The sequence below is a fragment of the Wolffia australiana genome, chromosome 6 (assembly GCF_029677425.1).
Source record: "Wolffia australiana isolate 7733 chromosome 6, ASM2967742v1".
In the NCBI taxonomy this organism is placed as follows: Eukaryota; Viridiplantae; Streptophyta; class Magnoliopsida; order Alismatales; family Araceae; genus Wolffia; species Wolffia australiana.
The window spans coordinates 860503-883741 of record NC_135840.1 but is presented as its reverse complement, the minus strand read 5'-3'; the positions used below and the strand labels follow the sequence as shown (position 1 = coordinate 883741).

The 23239-nt window shown below is 46.1% G+C and overlaps 1 protein-coding gene across 1 annotated transcript; it reads left to right on the top strand.

Annotated features, from left to right (window-relative positions):
- The first annotated feature begins 1600 nt into the window (after positions 1-1600).
- LOC144704402 (putative serine/threonine protein kinase IRE) lies at positions 1601-8723 on the top strand. Its single transcript, XM_078576820.1, has 16 exons — positions 1601-1821; positions 1897-2082; positions 2159-3337; positions 4103-4275; positions 5042-5291; positions 5474-5566; positions 5653-5793; positions 5871-5963; positions 6068-6278; positions 6374-6459; positions 6527-6615; positions 6707-6758; positions 6824-6880; positions 8016-8183; positions 8316-8402; positions 8479-8723. The coding sequence occupies exons 1-16, from the start codon at positions 1789-1791 to the stop codon at positions 8566-8568; spliced, it is 2988 nt and encodes a 995-aa protein (XP_078432946.1). The 5' UTR covers positions 1601-1788; the 3' UTR covers positions 8569-8723.
- Positions 8724-23239: the final 14516 nt, after the last annotated feature.

Here is a 23239-nt window from a genome sequence, read left to right as displayed (position 1 = left end):
AATGACGTGATGGTGACAATGATGGAATGCATAGTTGCGTGATGGTGACGGTGACGCAGACGGGCTGTACGTGACGGGATACCCCAGACGCTTGATGTGACGACAGGTCCGTCACAGATGACGACCGTGACGGATTAACATAGTAAAATAAATATTATAAATAATAACATAGTAAAATAAATAATATTATATTTTGACTATGCTTATTAACGTAATAAAAATAAAAATTATTATTTCTGTCATTGGTGACAGTGACGGCGTCACGGTGACAGTGACGTGACAGAACGAGGAAGAAGGGACCTGTGATGAGTACGTGATGGAATTTTTCAAAATCCTCGGACGTGTGACGAGACGGTGACGTGACGAACATTTCATCACGTCACTGTTCGTCACGCATCGTCATCCGTCCTGTCACATCCAGGGCTTCACGTCCCAGACGTGCCGTTCCCTTGAGGGGGAGGACGCCGGGGAGAGAGAGAGAGAGAGGGAGATCCCTGTTCTCCCTCTCTCTTTCTCTCTATTTTAATGTAAAAATAATAATTTTACCTCCGGAATGCCACCTGTTCGCGAACGGTTAGTCTGTTCGTGAACATGTTCGTGTTCGTGTTCATTTGTTCGCATGTTCGCGAACGAATGAAAATTTTCTTCCCATCCCTACTTCCCTCTATTTTTTTACACTCTGTATCGCCACTCAATTGCTGCTCATGAATCCCTTCTTGCTGTTGGCTTGGCCTAGAGTTGACCCATTTCATTAACTAATTACTTTTCCTCTATCTCACTTAGTATTATATATATATTTGGTCTTCTCTAATCCTACTATATTTTATCTCTTAAAAAGTTATCATATCCCTTTAATCTTTAAACCTTTAGGTAAACGAAAAACGGTCCTGTTCTTCCTTCCTCCGTTTTCTTTAAATTGGTAATCTTTTCTCCTTGACATAAGTTAAGCCTTCCCTTTACCACTGAAACCACCATAACCAACTTAAATTCAGATCTTCCTAAGGTGTTCTCCCCTGTGCTCGACCCAGAATTCTCATCTACACTAATCATAGAGGTTTGTTTTTTGTTACATGATTAGATTATTGACCTTTAAATGGCAAAGTGTAAGTGTTGATCATCCTGTTACCTTAGTTGACACTATATTTATAATTGGATTATTGACCTTTAACTGGACATTTAATAAAAAATATTGAGTTACCGTACAAATGGTCAGTTTGGGCTATCTAATTCGGTCCTAAATCGATCTGATCTTTGCGCGGGCCATATAGTCAAGCAAGGACCAATAGTCAAACCACCCATGAAATTCATATTAGCACACAGTATGTATCTTAAATTGCGTGACTTTGATGAATGAAAGTGTAAGTATCAATTCACACAAAATTAATATATGATGAATTGGAATTTACATTGTCTTTAAAGTGTATTAATGATTGAACATACAGGATTGATGATAGTGTCATGATTAAAAGACATCCATGTCAAACCACCCAATTGATCAGTTTGGCCCATTAGGCGCAATAAGAATCAATTGATCAGGCCCATGTGATCGATCAAATATTTTGATCAGACCACGATGGATCGTACTTTAGTCTCTCATATTCTCTCTCCGATTTCTTTCTTCGTTCTTCCCTTCATCTCCGGTCATTCAGACAAGGTTGAGCGCAGACAACCATGTCGATTGCCTCTCCTTGTTCATCTTCAGAACAGATTCAGATTCTACATTATATAGAAGATCATGGGGGTGATCACGGAATGATCGTCTGTGGATGAATTTTTTGAGCTAGAAAGATGGAGGAGGACGCATTGAGGATACCTTCTCAGGTGATTTTCGATCTTCATTTCCGAAGAAGCTTTCCGTTGTTTGTAATTTAACAACCTGAAATGATCTCATTGCAGGGAGAATCTGAAAACCATCGTGTCACCTTTGATACCGCCAAGGAAATGAAATCACCGAGATTTCGGGCAATCATGCGGGCCACAAGCGGGCGCAAAAGGAGGCACCAGATCGATGTCAAGAGCTATTCTCATGATCTGAACTCCAAAGGCCCTCTGCATTATCCATACATGCTTCAGCAACAAGGGGTATTACGATAAACAGAAGCTAATCTGATTTTTAAGGCATCATAATTGCACGCCCTGATGCTATATTTTGTAACAGGGTGCAATGGATAAATTGAAGATAAAATTTAGTCGCCTGAAGAAAGAAGTAGATTCGGAGCTGGAAATTTTTGCTGGTGATTTAATTGAACTTCTGGAGAAGAAAGAAGATCTTCATCCCAAACGGAGGGAGGCGATAGAAGACTTGTTGATTATGGCTCGTGAGTGTGCTGAGGTTTCAGCAGATGAATTCTGGTCTAAATGTGAAGCAATCGTGCAGAATTTGGATGATCGCAGGCAAGAACTTCAGATGGGTACTGTAAAACAGGCACACACTCGTATGCTCTTCATTCTTACTCGCTGCACCCGATTGTTGCAGTTCTACAAGGATGGAGCTCCTCCTTTGGTTGATCATGTTCTTGGTCTTCACCAGTTCAGTGATCTGGGTGTTTATCCTGGATCATTGATTGTCAAAAGCCATACCAATTTGAACAACTTAATGCCCAAGGAGAGAATCTTGAAGGTGATTCCCGGGGACAATGTTTCTCCTTCAACTCGTGATAGAATGTCTTCCTGGAGGAAGTTCCCGTCTTCAGCAAAGAAGTCAATGGAACCAAATCAGAGTATCAATGATCACGAAAAAGAAACAAGGAATAATCAAGTCTTAAAGAGACCTCCTAAAATAATTGTGGGGTCAATGGATTCATCCTCATCTGTACAAGAATACCAGTTTGGAAATCTTGATGAGGAGATTGGAATGATTTGTCGGATCTGTGACCTTAGGATACCAAAAGCACATGCAGAGGAGCATTGTAACATCTGTGCAATAGCCAATAAATGTGACATGAAAGGTTTGAGCGTGAATGAGCGATTGGAAAGAGTTTATCAAGTGCTTCAGAAGATGTTAGATTCTTGGCCATCAAAGAACCTTGAAACACTGCCATTAGGCCATGATTTGTCCCAGGTTTCATCGTCATATGATACCCTCACAGTCTCACAAGACAAGGACAGTTTTACAGGATCTGAAGTTGCAGAACATTTCGAATTTAATCATTTAAAACATGTGAAAATAAATACTCTCTCCTTTTCCAAGAAAGAAGATCAACTTGCTGATTCCCCGTTGGTGGCATCATCAACTATTGGAAGTCATGCTCAGTCCCCAGCATCAACAGGACAGTACAACCACATGGAGTTCCTTACAAATGATTCTGTGTTTTTGAATGAAGGAAATTTTCAACAGGTGCTTAATTTAATTTTTTCAGATCGTAGTTAAGGATTTTAAAAGTGATCTAGAAAGTTGGTTTTAATTTTGTCTTGGTTTCTTTTTCTTTTTCTTTTTGAAAAAAAACTTTCTTCTTGATTAAGCGTATTCACGTATCAAAGTTGGAACGAATGGCACCTCTATGTGTATCAGCTATTGAGGTCTGATAGTATAAGGATTGACATAATATTTTGTTAAAGACTTACCAAGGACCTATCAGAGCAAGAGAAGAAGAGAGGACAAATCACGTGGCCACCTGGCCTGTGGACGCCCAACCGAATGATGGCGGGGAACGAGAAGACAGAATAAAGGGAAGCCTCAGGGGGGGAGAGGAAGGCATCTTTTCTCAGAAGTTGTTGCGGCGAGATCCTCCCGTCTCGGAGGCTGATCCAGCATCTCGAAGACTCAGCAAGGGAGGGGACGCCGATCCGGCCTTCTCTTGCGAACTATCCTTACTTTTGTCGTTGGTCTATGTGTTGAGCATTCGTTTCACTCTACTACGTTTGATTTGATTTCGTCCGACGACTCCACTACTAGTCTCCGTTCTTCTTCCTATCCCTCCCTCGAGCCTTCTTCTACGGGCAAGATACTAGGTGGAAGGCTACGACGTGGGCTCCTAAGGAGGCTTAACATATTTCTAACAGCATACTTGATATGATCTATGATTTCTTAGTTTAAATTGATAAGTATTTTATAGTTGAACTTTTCCCGTATAATTTGGTTTCATGCTTCAAAAAATTTCAGGTACTTGAGCTGTTGGATATTGTTCAATTTGTTTTAAACATAAATGCGGATGATTACTGTTCATTGGACTTTCTGCACGCATGCTTGGAAGACTTACAAGAAACAATTACATATAAAACAGAGGATGGGCTTATTGTTGAGACATTTGGAAGGAGAATTGAGAAGCTTTTGAGGTGACTATCGTATCACATTAATTTCAAAGCCGTGTATTTGATAAGTTTAATTTTTCGAATGAAAATATTTTTTATTCTGTACCATAAGTATTTTTTCATCCCATTTGAGAGTAGTTCTACTGCTGAGGCGCTCATGACTCCGGCAGGTTGTAGATCAGAGAGACTTGCAGCAGAGGGAGAAGAGAATTGTTGGGTTAGAGAGGAAAACGAACTACCTTCTTATTGATTCTTTTGGGCAATGCCCGTTTGTGGTGTACATAACGGGTTTGGATATTAAGATCCAAACCGGAGATTTTACAACGGTCAGGAAAAACTAAACATTACAATGGGGCATGAAAGTTAATAATAAAATCGAGTGTTTTCTTTCAAAAAAATAATAATAAAGAAGAGTGGTAAAACCTGAAAAAGAAGGAACGCTTTTAACTCCATTGAAGTGATTCTTTGCAATATTAAGGGAATCCTGAAATTTATTTAGTAAGGTATTGGACCATATAAAAATGTTGAGACTAAGTTTACTTGAACTAAGATGTTTTGCTTAATAGAAATGGATATAAGAATATTAGCTCCACTTTGTACCTATATCTAGACAGGGGGGAGGACTATGGTTCGTAAGCATCTTATTCTATCATGTGTTTCTTATCCACATAAGTAAAAACTCTTTAATTTATCATGCATATTTTATCTTCCGTTATCTAATATTTGAAAATAATTACTGTCGCTGCATTTATTTCCGTTAGGGGATCTAACTGCTGACTCATATGTTCAGGGAAAAATATGCATATATTCTACAGCTGATAGATGATGGTCACATAGATTCCACGTCTGCAAGAGACACCAATGATTCTCATTCAGAAGCTGTACCTGGCAAAGGATCATGTTCAAGCCAAATTTGTTCAAATTTAAAGGACCGGACAAGTATTGAGGATTTTGAAATTATAAAACCCATCAGTAGAGGAGCATTTGGTAGGGTTTTCCTCGCAAAGAAAAGAGTGACTGGTGATCTTTTTGCCATTAAGGTGATCATAACAAGCAATGTCAATCGTGCATACCTTGACATTGACAAAAAATTCTCATTGTTTAGTTTATGTTGAACCAAAGTCCATAAATATCGCAATAAGCTTCATAAATCTCTTTATTTTCTTATTTCTCATGATGAAATTCTGTGAGATCCTTATATGATTCAGTCACAACATGACAGGTTCTCAAGAAAACCAACATGATCCGGAAAAATGCGGTGGAAAGCATTTTGGCTGAGCGAAATATCCTGATATCTGTTCGCCACCCCTTTGTGGTTAGAAAGCGATTAATCTTATGTACAAATTAAATTGTCAATAAACACTTTAACTCACATTCTTTTCTTAATTTATCATCAAACAGGTACGTTTTTTCTACTCCTTTACATGTAGGGAAAACCTCTATCTAGTCATGGAGTACCTGAATGGAGGGGACCTTTACTCTCTGCTGAGAAGTTTAGGGTGCCTGGATGAGGACATGGCCCGAACTTACATTGCTGAAGTTGTACGGACATCTCTCTTTCTCAAACGTAGATATAATTGTCTGTCAAAATCCTATCATTTTTGCCTTTTAATGTCAAGGTTCTTGCACTGGAGTATTTGCACTCTCTAAACGTGATCCACCGAGACTTGAAGCCAGACAATCTACTGATCGCACATAATGGTCACATCAAGGTCGATGCCGCCTCCTTTCTTTTTTTGATTTCTGGATTTATTTTGTAAATCTCAAATTAAAGTAATTTCAAGCATTTATTCATTTTCTACCATACTTGATGCAGCTGACAGATTTTGGCTTGTCAAAGGTTGGCTTAATCAACAGCACTGACGGCTTATCAGGTCCAGATGTGAGCAACTCTTCTATGCTCTTGGAACCTGACTCAGAAACTCATTACCCAGAAAGGAACCCCAAGGGAGAACAGAGGGAGAAGCAATCAGTCGTTGGAACTCCAGATTACTTAGCCCCAGAGATTCTCCTGGGGATGCCACATGGTCCTTAAAAACTTAAAATTAGGAAAATGTTACCATTCCTTACCCAATAATTCCCTTCATTATCCTAATCATTCACCATCTTCCCATAATCTCAGGTCCAACTGCAGATTGGTGGTCTGTTGGGATCATTTTGTATGAGCTGCTTGTTGGAATTCCGCCGTTTAATGCAGACCATCCTCAGGTGATGTATGTTATGATTAAATGTCTTTCAAATCTATCAAACTTAATGACTGATGGTCTTCTTGCAGAAAATATTTGACAATATCATGAACCGGAAAATAGTTTGGCCTTCTATACCGGATGAAATGAGCCATGAGGCTTATGATCTCATTAACAAGTTAGTTATGAAGCCCTACGCAACTAGTAGAAGAAAGTTATGTTTTATTTCTTAAAAGAATTTTCTATTTATCTTTCCACAATGGCATCAGGTTCTTGATCGAGAACCCGCATCAGAGACTTGGGGCAACAGGGTCCCTTGAGGTATTGTCAAGAATCCAGGATAACCTTCACGAAGAACTCCACATGAAAAACTTTTATGCTGGCAGGTGAAACGCCATCCTTTCTTCAAGTCCATTAACTGGGCAATGCTGGCTGAGCAGAAGGTCAATTCATCTTCCTTCTCCTCCTTTTCTCTCTCTCTCTCTCTGTGTCTCTGTGTGCCTCCCTTTGTCTTTCTTCCTCTTATTCTCTCCGTTTGTCTGACTGTCTCTCTTTTCTCTCCGTTTGTCTGTCTGTCTCTATTTTTCTCTCTGTGCCTCCTGTTTGTATCTTTCTCTCTCGGGGTCTGTATCGCTCTCTTTCTCTGTGCCTCTGTCTGTCTGTATCTCTCTGTTTCTCTGTGCTTGTGTCTGTATCACTCTCTTTTTCTGCGTCTTTCACTCTGTATCTCTCTCTTTCTGTGCCTCTGTGTATATATTGCTCTCTTTCTCTGTGTCTGTCACTCAGTATCTATCTTTCTCTCTGTGCATCTGTGTATGTCGCTCTCTTTCTCTGTGTATGTCACTCTGTATCTCTCTTTCTGTGTGCCTCTGTCTGTCTGTATCTTTCTCTCTCTGTACCTCTGTTTGTTTTTCTGTCTTTTGTCAGTCACTCAGTCTCTCTCTCCTGGTTGCACTCTCTCTTCTCTATGTTTCCATATATCCCTACCCTGTCCTCTCTCTTTGGATGCCGCAATGAATTACATGTCTCAGCCACCCAATTCCTTTCTCTCTCTTCTCTTGCCACTCTGCCCCATTTTATTAATCTCTCTCTTTATTCTATTATTTATTTCTTCCACCCACATCATGTATATCTTTGTCTTTCTTTATATCTCCACCCTTCTCTCTCTGACTCGCATCCTTCATCCCTCCGTCTTGTCACTATCATTATTTATCTTCCTATCTATCATAATTATATCCTTCATCCTTCTCTCCTACTTCTATTCTATGAATCTACCATTGTGATGCTGTCCAACTGTATCTTTCCGTCTCTATTAATCAACTCCCTGCTTGTCTCACCTCAATATTCCATATCTCTTGCTCCTTCTATCAGGCTCTTTTTTCTCTTTGTATCCATCAATCTCTCTAGATCACATACACAATCTCTCAACCATCATGTCTTCATCTTACTCATCCCCCTTATAGTCCATTCTGTTATGTGTCTTTCTGTAAATCTCTCTATTTAAAACACACTCTCTCACCTATCATTTATCTTTATCTCAATCTTGCCCTCTTATAGTTCCTTCTCTTCATTGGGCAGGCCGCTTTCATTCCATCCACCGAGGGGGAAGATGATACCAGCTACTTCACCAGTCGTCATGCTTGGAACTCCACCCCTCGCTCTCTGTCAGAAGACTGTGATAATGGCTGTGACTCCTGCAGCATGAGCTGTGACAGCAGCCCTGGCAGCTTAGACCCTGATGAAGAGGTAAGTAGGAATGCATTTATAGGACTTATTAATGATTATAAAATTAAACAATGGAACTATACAAAATTTTCAATGGCTAGGTCACACTTTCTACCCGATATTATACTCCACTAAAATTGGACCTTTTTTCAGGAGGACGAGTGCCGCAGTATGGCAGACTTTGGCAATGGCGGTGCGAAGCTCTCCGTCAAGTACTCATTCAGCAACTTCTCATTCAAAGTAGGGTCTCAAGAAACTGGTTTTGTTTTTTTAACAAACTATTGCAGACTGAAAAGCTTTCATTTTTTTCAAGCAGAATCTGTCTCAGCTGGCTACGATGAACTACGATGTGATCATGAAAAGCAACAACAGCTCTACACCCATATCCAATTCTCCAAATTCATAATGTCATTATCCTATTGGAACCAGATCCGTCCACAAATTACCATGTCTATTTTTTCTGTTACAAATTTATTTAGCAGAATCTGTAAAAAAAAGGCGATTGGAATGTACACAATTTTTTGTGTTCCCTTATGAGTGCAAAAAAAGCTATTTCAGATTTGATTAGGAGTAAATATTATCATACTTTAGCTGAGCGTATTCAGAATTAGGAAGTTTATTAAAAGTTAACTTGTGGATTGATTATGTGATGGGCATGAGGGTAGATGGGTCAATGGGAAGAGAGGGAGACCCCAAGTGAAGAACAGAAGACTAAGAAAAGGTAAGGAGAAGATTCCTTGTGTACTTGCAAAAAACTTGGTTTCTCCTGAGGTCCTCCAGCCTCGATAGGGTGAAGTGCATAAGATTGGGCTTATTACATGGGCCTATTGAGCTATCTTAGCATTAGGATTCTTCCATACTCATATCATTAGTTCACACTTCCAAAATGGAAAGATAACAGTGTCAAATCAAGTTTGATAATAAAGTTATTTTATCATTATGGTTTAATCATATAACTTTTATGGTACTTTTCTGCTCTATGATAAACTCAAACTTAGGTTAAAGTTATGTTGTTGTTGATTTCAGTTTAATTAATAAAATTTATAAACCAATACTCACATAAATGTACTAAATAGCGGATGAGTACAGGCTGTCTCTATAGGGAATGCATCTTAAGGATTCAGATATGATGATAAGGGTTACATATATCGCAAGAGGTAGTGTTGTGATGGAAACTGTACTGTACGGATGGATCAAAGAGAGAAAGACAACGGTATCCTCAAAATTTTAGCTCAATCGACCATCTGGATAGTTGGATAACAAGACCTAAAGTATGATGATTTCTAATCATCGTTTTAATCCAAAGATTTATCTCTCCTTGTCCTCACCAGCACTGTCATGTCCTTTTTTGGGCTTTGTCTTTATTATTTTATAAATGCAATGATTGGGTCAGATTTTTTTTGGGTTTTATCAATGGCTCAAGTCACACCAAGTGTCCGCGCAATGAAAGATAAATGGGAATCACATTATACATTTATAATAATAGTTTTAATATAATAAATTTGAATACACGTCTGACATGGCGGGGCATCAATACATACCGGGTGAATGGTATTTTCAGTAAAGGCCAATAAAAGATGGACAAGTGCGTGCCATGTGTCTCGTGACACGTTAGTCAGCACCATATTTTGGACTATTCAAAACATTAGAAAAATTGATTCTATGAAACTTGCCTGTCTCAGTCCACACACGCATTTATTGCATGAAAAATGCTTCTTTTTTTTTGATTGGACCACATCATCGCTGTGATTAAAATGACAAGAAAGATAGTTCTTAGTCATTTATCCCAATGGTGATGTCATAATGGTATCGCTTTAATGATTGGTTGATGATAATCATTATTGCGAGAAATGTGTTCGTTGCCGTTCGACGAATCAAATGGTAACACATGGTACGACATAAATGAAACCTGAAAATATCTTATAAATCTATAAATTATACATAATATGAATGCAACAATCATATATTTATGAATATAATGTCGAAAAATTCAGGAAAAACCACATTCCGACTCAAAATTTTATTTTCTTTCAGACTATGCTGTCATAAAAATCATTAAAAATAATTTTAAATTCAAAAAATTAAAAACATCATTCGAAAAATAGATATAATAACTTTAGTCTTGATAACATGCATATATAACCAAGTAGAATGTGCAGGACATGTAAACATCATCATATTAACCTACTAGTAATGCGTGTTATCAGTAACTAGGAAGCTGGATTTGGTGAATGTTTAGAAGGGTGAGAGGCTCCTGAAGTTTGATTGACTTGCTTAACTCGCCTCAATAGGTCTAAAATAAAAACCCACTTTTTAGACTTATTGATGCCTTAACAAGTAGATATAAAGGGGTAGTTCTACGATATTAAATGAAGAAGAATATAAGAGAAGATGTCATTTTTTTTTCAAATCTAACAGGGTAATATCTGAATACATGATTTGAAGGTCAAGTCAATTTGGCTTTGGACTATGGCGCAGCTTAGCTGATATGCCTATGACGGCTGACTAGGGGGTATGTTGTTTGGTTCAGCCACTTGATAGCCTATTTAATTTTTTTTATTATAGCTATTTTTAAATTAGATAAAATATACAACATAATGTAAGCCCGAATTAAATTTCAATATATGAAGTTCAAAATAAATGTCCATAAATTATAATAGAATATGATATAGTATAAAATAATTGCGAGTGAATAATGTACCGTATTAGGGCACTTTAAATATTGATTGAATGAGAGAGAGAGAGTTACCTTGTAGCAAATCCACTTGGGGTTGTCATTCACTACAACAAAGGGCTACGGTGCATTGGTCAAAGAGAATTTTTTGGGGATCCTTAAAACCTCAATAATTTATTTTACATCCCATTGGGCTAGACCAAGCTCATCATACCCGCTTGATATGATCCTATTTTAAAGTTGGGTTTGATACAATTTGGGTTAGGTCAACCCAAATGTATGTTTACCGACTCAAAGTTGACACATGACTGAACCTGTAATTTTGGTCAAGTAGGCTTCATTGACCAAAACCTAAGTTGGTCAACCCAACCTTAGGTTGGGCTGACCTAACCAGGCTCCAAGAAGAGCCAACCAATACCTGACCTGACCCCAATGATAAGAAATTCCTTTGAAGAACCATAATGAGTTTCGGGTAGTTTTTTCTTCATCGCATCTGTTTGTCAAATATCCTATTATGAAGTCAGATCATTTTGAGATTCTGATTTTCCTCTATCCTCATGGATCGATGGGTCGGATACCCATTGTTTTCCCCAAATTTTCTATGCTAATGCAAAAAAGTTATACATTAACTACCAATCTGATGTGTGCCCCTTATCCATGAAAAGTGGGTTTTTTGGATCTCTCAATTGTGCTGCTAGTCTTTCATGTGAATTCCATTTTTTTTGAATGAAAAAATTCAATGGATCTCACATGATTGATGCTTTGATCATAACTTTATTATAAATTTAATAGGGATTTTTATCCTGCTGATATGTTTTCTTACTTTCTAGCCACATTACTAGAAATTGTAAGAAGTTGTTTTTGTAGTGACCACATTACAAGAAGTTTTTACTAGCCTTGATTTTTTATTTAATTTTATAAAGTTCCATAAAACTATACTCTACCTTAAAACTTATTTTCTTTAAAAAATATATCTCAGAAATTCCACAAAATGATTAAAAGTTCATAAATTTGGGAACAGTCTAATAACTAGCGCGTTATCATGTTGGTATGATTAAAAGTATGTAATTTTAATAAAATTTTAAGTTTTTTAATAATATTTTTTTATTATTTTACTCAGTTTATGATTTGTATACCTATCTAATACTTAATTAGTGAGTTTGAACTTAAAATGTTTCTTAAATTTCACATAATAGATTAATTTAAATTTCCTCCAAAAAATTTCACTGCTAATTATTATATATCATAACTGAAAATATAGTAAATGCAATTAATATTGGTTACACAGAATAAATTTTATATTAACGGCCATGATGGCTTCATGAAGAGGTGACTTAACATGATTATAAGGTAATAAGTCAAAACTGAGATGTTTTTTAAAATTTTAATTCAGAACGAGTCAATAATCTTTACTCTGTCAGATAATGGCAGGGGTCGATCAATATGGAGGCAAAAATTACTTTCCTAACTTTTAGCGTCATCAAGTCATATAAGTATGTTTTGAGATGAAAAATATATTTGAAGGACTTTTAGAATTTAAATACAAGGATAGAGGAAATAAATAGGACTAAATATATTTTAAATTATTTTCACTTATCTGATTTAAAATATTTAAAAATAAAATCAACCTTGAAATGTATTATTACATATTTTACATATGTGTATTTATATTTTCATTTTATTTTTTATGATTTTTAAGAGTCAATTTCGTGATATGTATAATTTGTTTTTTATTTTAATTAATAAATAAAATTACATGACTGACAGTTAGCTGAGGTAACATGCACAGAGTTAATGCAGTCATGGCTGGCAAGATCTGGGGGCATATATAGTGTCTTAAACTTCATTGACCTACTCTGACAATCTGGAGATATAATACTTTTGTCCATGTCCTAGAAAGATAAGCAAGTTCCCATAATTAAGGTCTCAGGGTTGGGGCTGTGAGCTGTGGCAACCAGGTTGACCCTCTTGGCCAACAGTAGAAATAAGATTTTGAGGGGAAAATCATAAAAAGTTAGGGGAACAGTGTGGGGTTTAGTGAAGTTTTTAGAAATACAAGGACCCAAGTGGTGGAAGAGGCATTGGTGGGACAATACACGATCATTAGCATTTTTAGTTACTTTTTCCCTCCTTTTCCCATCATCTTCATCCATTTCCTCCAATTTTTCTTGTGCTTTCTTTCACTTTATCTTTATCAAACGCTTCCTACAATTTTGTCTCTGAAGAATATGCCATTTTTATCTCTCTTAATGCCTCATATCTATATTTTATCTGTCTAAAACACCAGATAAAAACAAGGACCAAAGTTAATGAAGGGACATTGGGGGCTCGAGGAATGATAATCTGAAATTTTGTAAATTTGCTCCACATTTACTCTTTCATCTCTCTATCTGCCTTTTGCTAAAAATCTACTCAATATGCCAATTTCGCGTTAAAAATTAACCATACTAGAGATAAGTAAGACAATCATAAGGTGTCTTAGTTCTTTTTAGTGGGGTGGACCTTACTTCTCTTTTATCAAATACACTCTCTGATGGGTAATGGCTATCTAGTGTTTAATGCCTCTCACTAACCTTTATCCCACCTAAAATTGAGAGACACTTACCTCCTCCTAGTTAACACATAATATTAAAGTTTGATGAATAAAGGTAGCACAAAACCACTAAAGGCAAACCTGGGAAGAAATTTAATAAAGTCAAAAACTACATCATGCTTTTTATAAGTGTCTAAAAAATAATGCGCGTGATGCAGATAATGAAATAAACTAGTAAATGATCCATACACTAATGCTTTGAATTTGGGTTCACTCAGTTATGGTTTCTTCAACCTGGCTCCGTCCACCATTAGTTGGCCTGATTTTCCAGCCAGCTTGTCATAGATCTTCCAGACATATAAAATCAAATTCATGACCCACATACCTGATCTATGATATGTCAAGACACAATTTGTTCCTGAAGAATGAAGGTCATTGACCTCATGTCAATGTATGGATTTTGATGAATTTACCTTATGTAGCTTATTTTGCATTGGCTCAACCCCTTTAGCCTGGTCAAGAAGTGACCATTCTATTGTCAAATCCAGTTGAAATCATGTCCGGAGAGTTTTTGGACGAACTAGAAATTGAAAGCCATCTCATTTATGAACACATCACCTATGCTCTTGGAATACCTTGCCATAGTAAACTTGTTGGGTAAGGTTAAGGGGACAGATCATTAAACGTTGACACCACATTTGGATGGTCATTTTTTTCCTTCATGTATGACTCTATACCAATATTTTAGATGAATTGGAATTCATTTGGTCAGTCAAAAACATCATCCAAGATATGTCTTCAGTTTACCTGTAAGCTTGAGTGATTTAATTAAATATTTTCCACAAGAAACTGTACATTGAGCCAATGTTTCATTTTGAATAGAAGTTTATCTAATATAGATGAATAATAAAGACAGTTTAATTTACAAAATTATAGGGATCAAGGTGTAGCAGGCTAAGGCAGATCAAAGATCAATTAATTTATAGATATTGTTTTTCAGTCAACCATACATGAATTATTTGTGCTTTCTTATTCTTTAATAAAATAAAAATTTTAAAATGGAACTTGTGACAATTTAAATAGTATTTGTATAATTAGCTTTTTCATAATTTTAAGACAAGTATTTGATAATGTAGGTTGTGCACATGAGATGAAAGTCTACAAGTTGATGGTTAACAGTGCTACCTTGTCATTATTTTATAATATTTATTTTCTTGCTTACTTGGACCATGTGATGTCATTTTATAGACACCATAGGTTCTCTAGAAGTCTCCAAAATTTCCTTCCATGAGGTTGAACCTCGTTAGAGAAAGAAAACAGCACGAAAATTAAGTGATGGCGCGTCACCACCGGACGTCATCGAGCCAGCAGCAGAGGAGCAGCAGGACTTCCCCGACCCAACACCCGAGGAGCCGGCACTACCCAGCTCGCCACCGAGACGAGTCCAGCCACCACGGCGAGCCGCCGCAGCAACACGGGATTCCGCATTCCGTTACTCGGCATGACGCGGACGCCGACCACCGGAGCACACCGACACCTTCGGTTACCTTATTCTATAGCTTTTCGGTTTTATCGTGTTGTCGTGTAGCGGGGAAGGCTCCACATGAGGAACTCTTTCACCCCCCCCTCGTTATGTTGGGCCTGACAAGCCCATTTTCATTATTTCCTTTCCTTACCTTGTTTGTTTTGCTGTTTTTGGACTTAAGGAAGGGCCTATCTTCACCCATATATAAGGGAAGAGGTGGGCACTTCCTTACTTTGACCTAAATTTGAAGATTGGTATTTTGAGAAGAAGGGTCAGGTCGTGGAGAAGAATAGAAGAAAGAAGAAGAAGAGGAGGAGGAAGAAGAAGAGGGAAGGAAGAGGAGAAGGGGAGAGGAAGGAGGAAGGGCAGCCGCCGCCACCGCCGCCGCCGCGCACTCCACGCCGCGCCAAGACGCCTCGCGCCTGGCCGCCACGCGCCGCCGCCGCCGCTGCCGCCGCCGCCAGCCGCGCGCCAGCCGCTGCCGCTGGCCGCGCCCGCGCCGCCGCGCCGCCAGCGCCGCCGCGCTGCCGCCGCCGCGCCGTCGCGCCGCTGCGCTCGCGCGCGCCAAGGCTGCTGCCGCTGCCGCGCCCGCCACAAGCCGCGCGCCAGCGCCGCGCCGCCCGCGCTCGTCGCGCGCCGCCACCGCTGCGCCTACGCGGCGCGCCGCCGCTGCGCGCTACGCCGCCAAGCGCTACTGCCCGCTGCGCCGCCACCGCGCCACCGCGCTGCCAAGGCGCTGGCCGCTGCGCCACGCTGCGCTGCCGCTGCGCGCCCGCCGCGCGCCGCCACCGCCGCGCCGCTTACCGCCGCGCGCGCTGCCGCCGCTGCCAGCGCCGCGCTGCGCGCTACGCTGCCGCGCGCTGCCGCTGCCTCAGCGCTGCCGGCCGCCGGCCAGCAAGGCTGCTGCCGCGCTGGGCACCGCGCGCCCGCTGCGCCATCGCGCGCTGCCCGTTGCGCGCCATCGCCACGCGCTGCCGCCGCGCCACCGCCATGCCGCCGCCAGCGCGCCGCCGCTGCGCCACCGCCGCCCATCGCCGCGCCATCGCCGCGCGCGCCACCGCCAAGGCCGCCGCCACTGCGCGCTTACCGCTGCCGCGCTGCCCGCGCGCCACGCCGCGCCGCTGCCGCGCCGCCGCGCTGGCGCCGCCGCGCGCCGCTGCACCGACTGCGCGCCGCTGCCACGCCGCCTGCGCCCACCACCGTCGACCACATCTCCCGCATCGCTCCGCGCTGACTGCGCACGCCCCTCCGCACCAGTCAACCTCCGCGCACGACTACTCCTCCTCCGGAATCAGTTGGTGCGAAAATCCGCCGCCAGCGCGAAGGTACTCTGCTTTCCCTAGCCTCTTTACGTCATTTATTTCCGTCAGTATTCTTTCGTATTGCCTCCACCGCGCTCGGGTTAGATAGGTGAGTGGGACAGATTGAGAGAACGACGAAACAAAGACGAGCGTCTTACCTGTCCGGTACGAGTCGGGACGCCCCGACGCGTGTGAGCATTCCAGTGGGAGTTGCCCCATTCGACGGCGTGCGCGCCCTCGACCCACCTCGGACGACTTGGAGGGCTGGACCGACCCAGCTTGGCGACCCCGTCCCCGCTCCGGGTTGGCTCTCGTAGCTTGTCGGCGCATTGCACGTACCGTTGTAGAATCATCGTCCTCGTCATCGTCATACATATATTTCTGTTCTCCGCATATCCATCGGTTGACGTCGTGGACGTAATCCGATCAGTTAGCGATACGACACCGAGTTCCTTCCTTCGGTGGCGGTCGGACGCCGTTGAGACGACGTCCGGCATCAAATTGGTATCAGAGCCAGGCTGTGGTCGCCCACAGCACGTCTCCGACTTCGCATCGCATCGCATCGCATCGCATCTAGTGCATCGCATCCATCGATTTTACGTGCATCCATATCGGTACCCAGGGAATGGCCGTAGAGACGCGATCCGCACGGATGGCGCAACGCGGAGGTTCTACCTCCCCGCGACGAGTCGAACCGTCGCGAGACGAGAGAGGCAACGAGATTGACCTCTCGGGACCTCAACCGGCCTCGCCGGTTGCGGAACCTACCTTACCCCATATCGAGGACACGCCGGTCCCACCCGACGTCACGGGTGCTCCAGGCACATCGAAATCACCGGCATCGCCCGGTGGTTCACGCCGATCCCAGCACTCCCCACGCGGCACACCGCGCGTCCTCGACGACTCCCGGTCGAGTGACTACGAAGACCGGGATACTACGAGGCGACGACCACGCGGGAAATCTCCCGTCGTCGAGTACTCCCCTAGAGCGGCCCCTGCACGGGGTAGAGGACGAGGACGACGAAGCGCCACTCGCCAGTACCCGCCAAGAGAAGAACCTCCGGAAGACCAAGGAGCTCAACGTCGCGCATCGGCAGCCAGGACGGAGCGCTTGGAGCGGATGCTCGCCGACACCCGAGTGTCCGAGCACGGAGTTGAGGCGGGACCGGTTGCACGAGGCCCCTCGCCTCCTTACGGGCTGGTAGACCGAATACCGTGGTCACCCCGACCCGGACCTTGCTGATGATTACGAGGCCCCTGATCGCCCGTTTACGGCGCATCACCACCGTACGCCTAGCCAGGAGCCCATACGCCGACCCACAGGATGTCGCGCTTGGGACATGCATCGCCCGCGGATGACTACACCCGTGGCCACGACGGGTCCCTTATGCTCGACCTGATCTCCCTATACGCCAGCACGAGCGCGACCGAGCCGTGACTATCCGGCCCGTCGGTTCGACCCCGTTCCTCCCCGTGGTCCGCGGTTCGACGAGCCACCGGCACGACGCGAGGACTACCCACGGCCGCCACCCCCGCCATATTACGGGGTTGACGGTGCATGCCCACCACCACATCACCCGGTGCCTTGGGACCGAGCACCGCGGGATGGTTTTCCCTTCCACGGGGACGACCGCGGACACGACCCATTCCCGCCCCGTCGCCCCATGGACCCGCGACGAGGAAACTACCCCGTACCCGAGCGGCACTATGATGACGACGAGCGTCGGCGTGAGGAGCATCGTGCACGCATCCAGAGGAGCGTGCGCGCCGACGTACCCGTCTACGAGGGCTCGAGGAAGCCCAAGGAGTTCATTGACTGGGAATCAAAAATGAACTCGTATTTCAGGTGGTACAGGATGGATGACGACCTTTGCGTCGAGTACGCAGAGACACGGCTTGACGGACAAGCCAAGATCTTCTGGGAGAATGAGCAATTCTCGGCCGAACGACGAGGACAGCCCATTATGTCATGGGCAGAAATGGCGCGGAAGCTAAGGAACAAGTACGTTCCTCGTCAGTACCAGATGACACTCTTCCTCTCGTGGCTCGACCTTAAGCAAGGTCGACTCCCGGTGTCGGAGTACATCGAGGCTTTCGAGGAATGCCGGATGCGTTGCCGTTTCGTGGAGGACCCCCGCGTCATCATCGGCCTCTTTGCCCACGGCCTTCGGCCCGCCTTGCGCAGCAAGGTCCTTGACTGCCAACCGGCAGAGGTCGATGAGGCATACCACCTAGTGGAGCACATGGATCCACCTGTCGAAGACACCCGCGCCAACGCGCACACCACGCCACGAGTTCCTACGGTTCGGCTTGCACCCGCTCGTTCCACCCTACCCGCGACCACTCGGGTCGCACCGGTCACCGGGGGCCAAGGAACGACCCCAACCACCTCAATGGGGTCTACCCCGAAAGCCCGGGCCTCGACCGGCGATGCCCCGGCCCGTAGCGCTGCACCAAGTCAAGCACACATCACGTGCTACAAATGCCAAGGACGAGGGCACCGGGCACACCAATGCCCATCTACACTTTTGATTGATGTCGGGGAAACCGAACAGGATTATTGCGATGGAGCCGACGTACCCGGAGGACCACTATCACGGAACGAGGAATGCGCCTTGAGTACGAGGAGCCCGATGGACAGATAGGGTTCATCCAGATCATCGAGGCGCGAGGAGCCCCACCGTGACAGGCCGCGGCGTCCGTCCGGCCGTTAGCCAACATCGCCGTCGACACCCCGCAGCAGTAGAGATAGGATATCACCGCGGGTTGACAACTCCGCTAGACTGCCACGGCCGCTCAACAGCCGACACCGTTCGATGATGCGGCCATCCGTGCGTCGATCTTCTACACGCATATCAAGATCAACGGCAAGGCATGTAAGGTGATCGTGGATAGCGTAGTTGCATCAACGCGATCTCAGATACTATGGTCAGCGGCTTAGGTTGACTTCGATAGAGCACCCCACGCCGCATTTATCGTTTCATGGATCGACGCTTCATCACTATCTGTGAAGCGCCGCCGCGCCCCCTGAAGGTGAACACATACGCCGAGGACGCATTGTGATGTACTACCCATGAAGGTGGGTAGCATCATCCTCGGTCGGCCGTGGTTATATGATCACGACGTCACCTTAGCAGGGCGCGTGAACACCTGCTCCTTTATGCACCAGGGGCGACGAGTTACGTGGCACCAGACACCACGGCCGCCAGCAAGCCGGCCGCGACCCGACCAGTAGGGTTAGTGATAGTCCGAGGACCCTTATTCACTCGCGACCTTGGCCGCGAGGGTGACGATACACCTATGTGTCTGGCCGTCACCCTTGACGTCCCTGCTGACAGTGCAGTGACCCCTCGCACCCCAGAGGTTGAGGCTCTCATATCGGAGTTCGGAGATATCTTCCCGGAAGAGCTACCAAGCGGATTACCCCGATGAGGAACATACAGCATGCCATCGACTTGGTGCCCGCGCCGCCCGAACCTACCGCATTACCGCATGGAGCCGCCGGCACGAGGAGTTGCTACGGCAAGTGAGGAGCTTTTGGGGAAGGGCCTCATCCAGGAGAGCATGAGCCCTGCGCTGCACTCCGCACTCCTAGCGCCGAAGAAGGATGGCACGTGGCGCATGTGTTGCGATAGCCGTGCCATCAACAAGATAACGGTCAAGTACCGTTTTCCCATTCCGCGTGTGCAGGATCTATTCGACATGATGGCGGGATCCACTATCTTCTCCAAGATAGAGTTGAGGAGTGGGTACCATCAGTGCGGATCCGCCCCGGGGCGAATGGAAGACCGCCTTAAGATAAAGGACGGTTTATATGAGTGGAGGGTTATGCCTTTCGGCCTCTCCAATGCGCCCAGTACCTTCCAACGCCTCATGAACGAGGTACTGCGCGCCTTCATAGGAAGTTCGTGGTCGTCTACTTCGACGACATCCTCGTCTATAGCAGATCCAGAGACGAGCATGCAGACCACCTTCGGCAGGTCTGCACCATCCTACGGCAGGAGCAGCTCTACGCCCACCCCAAGAAGTGTAGCTTCCTAGCGTCCGAGGTTGCCTTCTTAGGGTTCATCGTGTCCGCCCAGGGCGTAGCCACCCGGAGAAGGTCCGCCATCACGCCGTGGCCGACCCGCAAACATGCACGACGTTAGGAGTTTCATAGGACTGGCGACTTTCTATAGATTTATCTATACGGAACTTCAGTTCCATAGCCCATCACCGACTGCCTCAAGGAGGAGTCGTTCGCCTGGACACCGGCAGCAGAGAGAGCTTTCCAGCAGATAAAGCTCATGATGACACAGGCGCCGGTACTACGGCTTCCCGACTTTGGGAAAGTGTTCGAGGTTACATGCGATGCCTCAGGTATCGGCATCGGAGGCGTCCTCGGCCAGAGGGCCACCCCGTGGAGTTCTTCAGCGAGAAGCTGAACGATGCCAGGCTTCGATACTCCACGTACGACAAGGAGTTCTACGCGGTCATCCAAGCCTTACGGCATTGGAGACACTACCTCCTATCATCGGAGTTCGTGCTCTTCTCGGATCACGAGGCGCTCAAGTACCTGCACTCGCAGCAGAAACTGAGCGATCGGCACGCCAGGTGGGTCGAGTACCTACAGGACTACACCTTCGTCATCAAGCACAAGAAGGGCAAGGACAACGTCGTAGCCGACGCCCTCAGCCGGAGAACTCACGTGCTCAACGTCATGAAGGTGACAGTCTTGGGGTTCGAGACCATCCGAGATGGGTACGATAACTGCCCTGATTTCGGCCCCATCAACGCGGAAGTCCGACGAGGACCATCCCACGATTACAAGGACTATGTCCTTACTGACGGATACCTGTTCTTTAAGAACAGATTGTGCGTACCTCGCACATCACTACGTGACTTCCTCACTTGGGAATGTCACGCCGGAGGCCTTAGCGGTCATTTTGGCCGCGACAAGACGATCGCCGCCATGGAAGGCCAATTCTACTGGCCTTCCCTAAAGCGCGATGTTGGCAACATAGTTGCCCAGTGCCGTGTATGTGCCTTGGCCAAGCAAGTCAAGAAGAGCGCCGGACTTTATACCCCATTGCCGACGCCGAGGCGTCCCTGGGACGACGTGAGCATGGACTTCGTCTTGGGACTGCCCCGCATCGCGAGGCACTCACGACTCCGTCATGGTAGTCGTGGATAGGTTTTCAAGATGGCCCACTTCGCCCTGCGAAGACGCTCGACGCCGTGAAGGTCGCCAGATCTTCTTCCGAGAGATCGTGCGCCTCCATGGCTGCCATCCTCGATCGTGTCCGATCGTGACGCGGCGCTTCACGAGTTACTTCGAGGACCCTATGGAGCCTCTTGGGCACGGCTCAAGTTCTCGACTGCCTACCATCCGCAGACCGACGGTCGACGGAGGTGGTCAATCGTAGCTTGGGCAACCTACTACGCTCCCTCGTAGGCGAACACCTCGCGTCTTGGGATCTTGTCATACCACGCGCTGAGTTCGCATACAACTCCTCGGTGAACAGAACCACCGGGTTGAGCCCCTTTGAGATCGCCTACGGCCAGGCACCCCGTCGACCCCTAGACCTAGCTCCCATAGATCCTCATGTTAGGGTTTCCGAGGACGCACTTGCATTTGCCCAGCATGTCTCTGCATTACATCATCGCATTCATGATAGGATCACGCAGCAAAATGCATTGTACAAGCAAGCCGCCGACTTGCATCGCCGACCCAGAGCATTTGACGTGGGAGACCTAGTGATGGTCAGACTCAGGCCGGAGAGATACTCTCCCGGGACGGCAACGAAGCTGCATGCTCGCAGCGCCGCCCGCTCCAGATCCTCCGTAGAGTGGGCGACAACGCGCACGCCGTCGTCGAAATTCCTCCTACGTGGGAATAGGCTCTACATTCAATGTGGCGGACCTAGCTCAGCATCGGGCCCCTTCTTCCCCACCCCAACCTCTCTAGACCCCTTCAACGTGAGTGAGTTTGCCGACACCACTCCCCCAATTGTTTCACCCGATAGGCACGAGGCAATCGATTGTGTACTGCAGGAGGTAATTGACCATGCAGGTGGGGAAGCATCGAGGAGATTCCTAGTACGTTGGGCGGGCCACACCTGCGCGGACGACACGTGGGTTACAGAACAGGAGCTCCGACGCCTCCGTCCCGACCTACTTCCACCGTCGCCGATCCTCCACCCTGACTCGCCGGAGTCGAGTCCTTCCCACCCCGGGAGGGTTGATGGCGCGTCACCACCGGACGTCATCGAGCCAGCAGCAGAGGAGCAGCAGGACTTCCCCGACCCAACACCCGAGGAGCCGGCACTACCCAGCTCGCCACCGAGACGAGTCCAGCCACCACGGCGAGCCGCCGCAGCAACACGGGATTCCGCATTCCGTTACTCGGCATGACGCGGACGCCGACCACCGGAGCACACCGACACCTTCGGTTACCTTATTCTATAGCTTTTCGGTTTTATCGTGTTGTCGTGTAGCGGGGAAGGCTCCACATGAGGAACTCTTTCACCCCCCCCTCGTTATGTTGGGCCTGACAAGCCCATTTTCATTATTTCCTTTCCTTACCTTGTTTGTTTTGCTGTTTTTGGACTTAAGGAAGGGCCTATCTTCACCCATATATAAGGGGAAGAGGTGGGCACTTCCCCTTACTTTGACCTAAATTTGAAGATTGGTATTTTGAGAAGAAGGGTCAGGTCGTGGAGAAGAATAGAAGAAAGAAGAAGAAGAGGAGGAGGAAGAAGAAGAGGGGAGGAAGAGGAGAAGGGGGAGAGGAAGGAGGAAGGGCAGCCGCCGCCACCGCCGCCGCCGCGCACCCGCCGCCGCACGCCCCGCCGCCTTGCCGCCGCCAAGGCGCGCCGCCGCCGCGCTGCTGCCAAGCGCCGCCGCGCTGCCGCCGCGCCACTCGCCGCCGCCAAGCGCCGCCGCTGCTGGCCGCTGCCGCGCGCCGCTACGCGCTGCCGCGCGCCACCGCCGCGCCGCCCGCGCGCCCGTCGCGCTGCCGCGCCGCGCCGCCATCGCCATGCGCTGCCGCCAAGCGCCACCGCT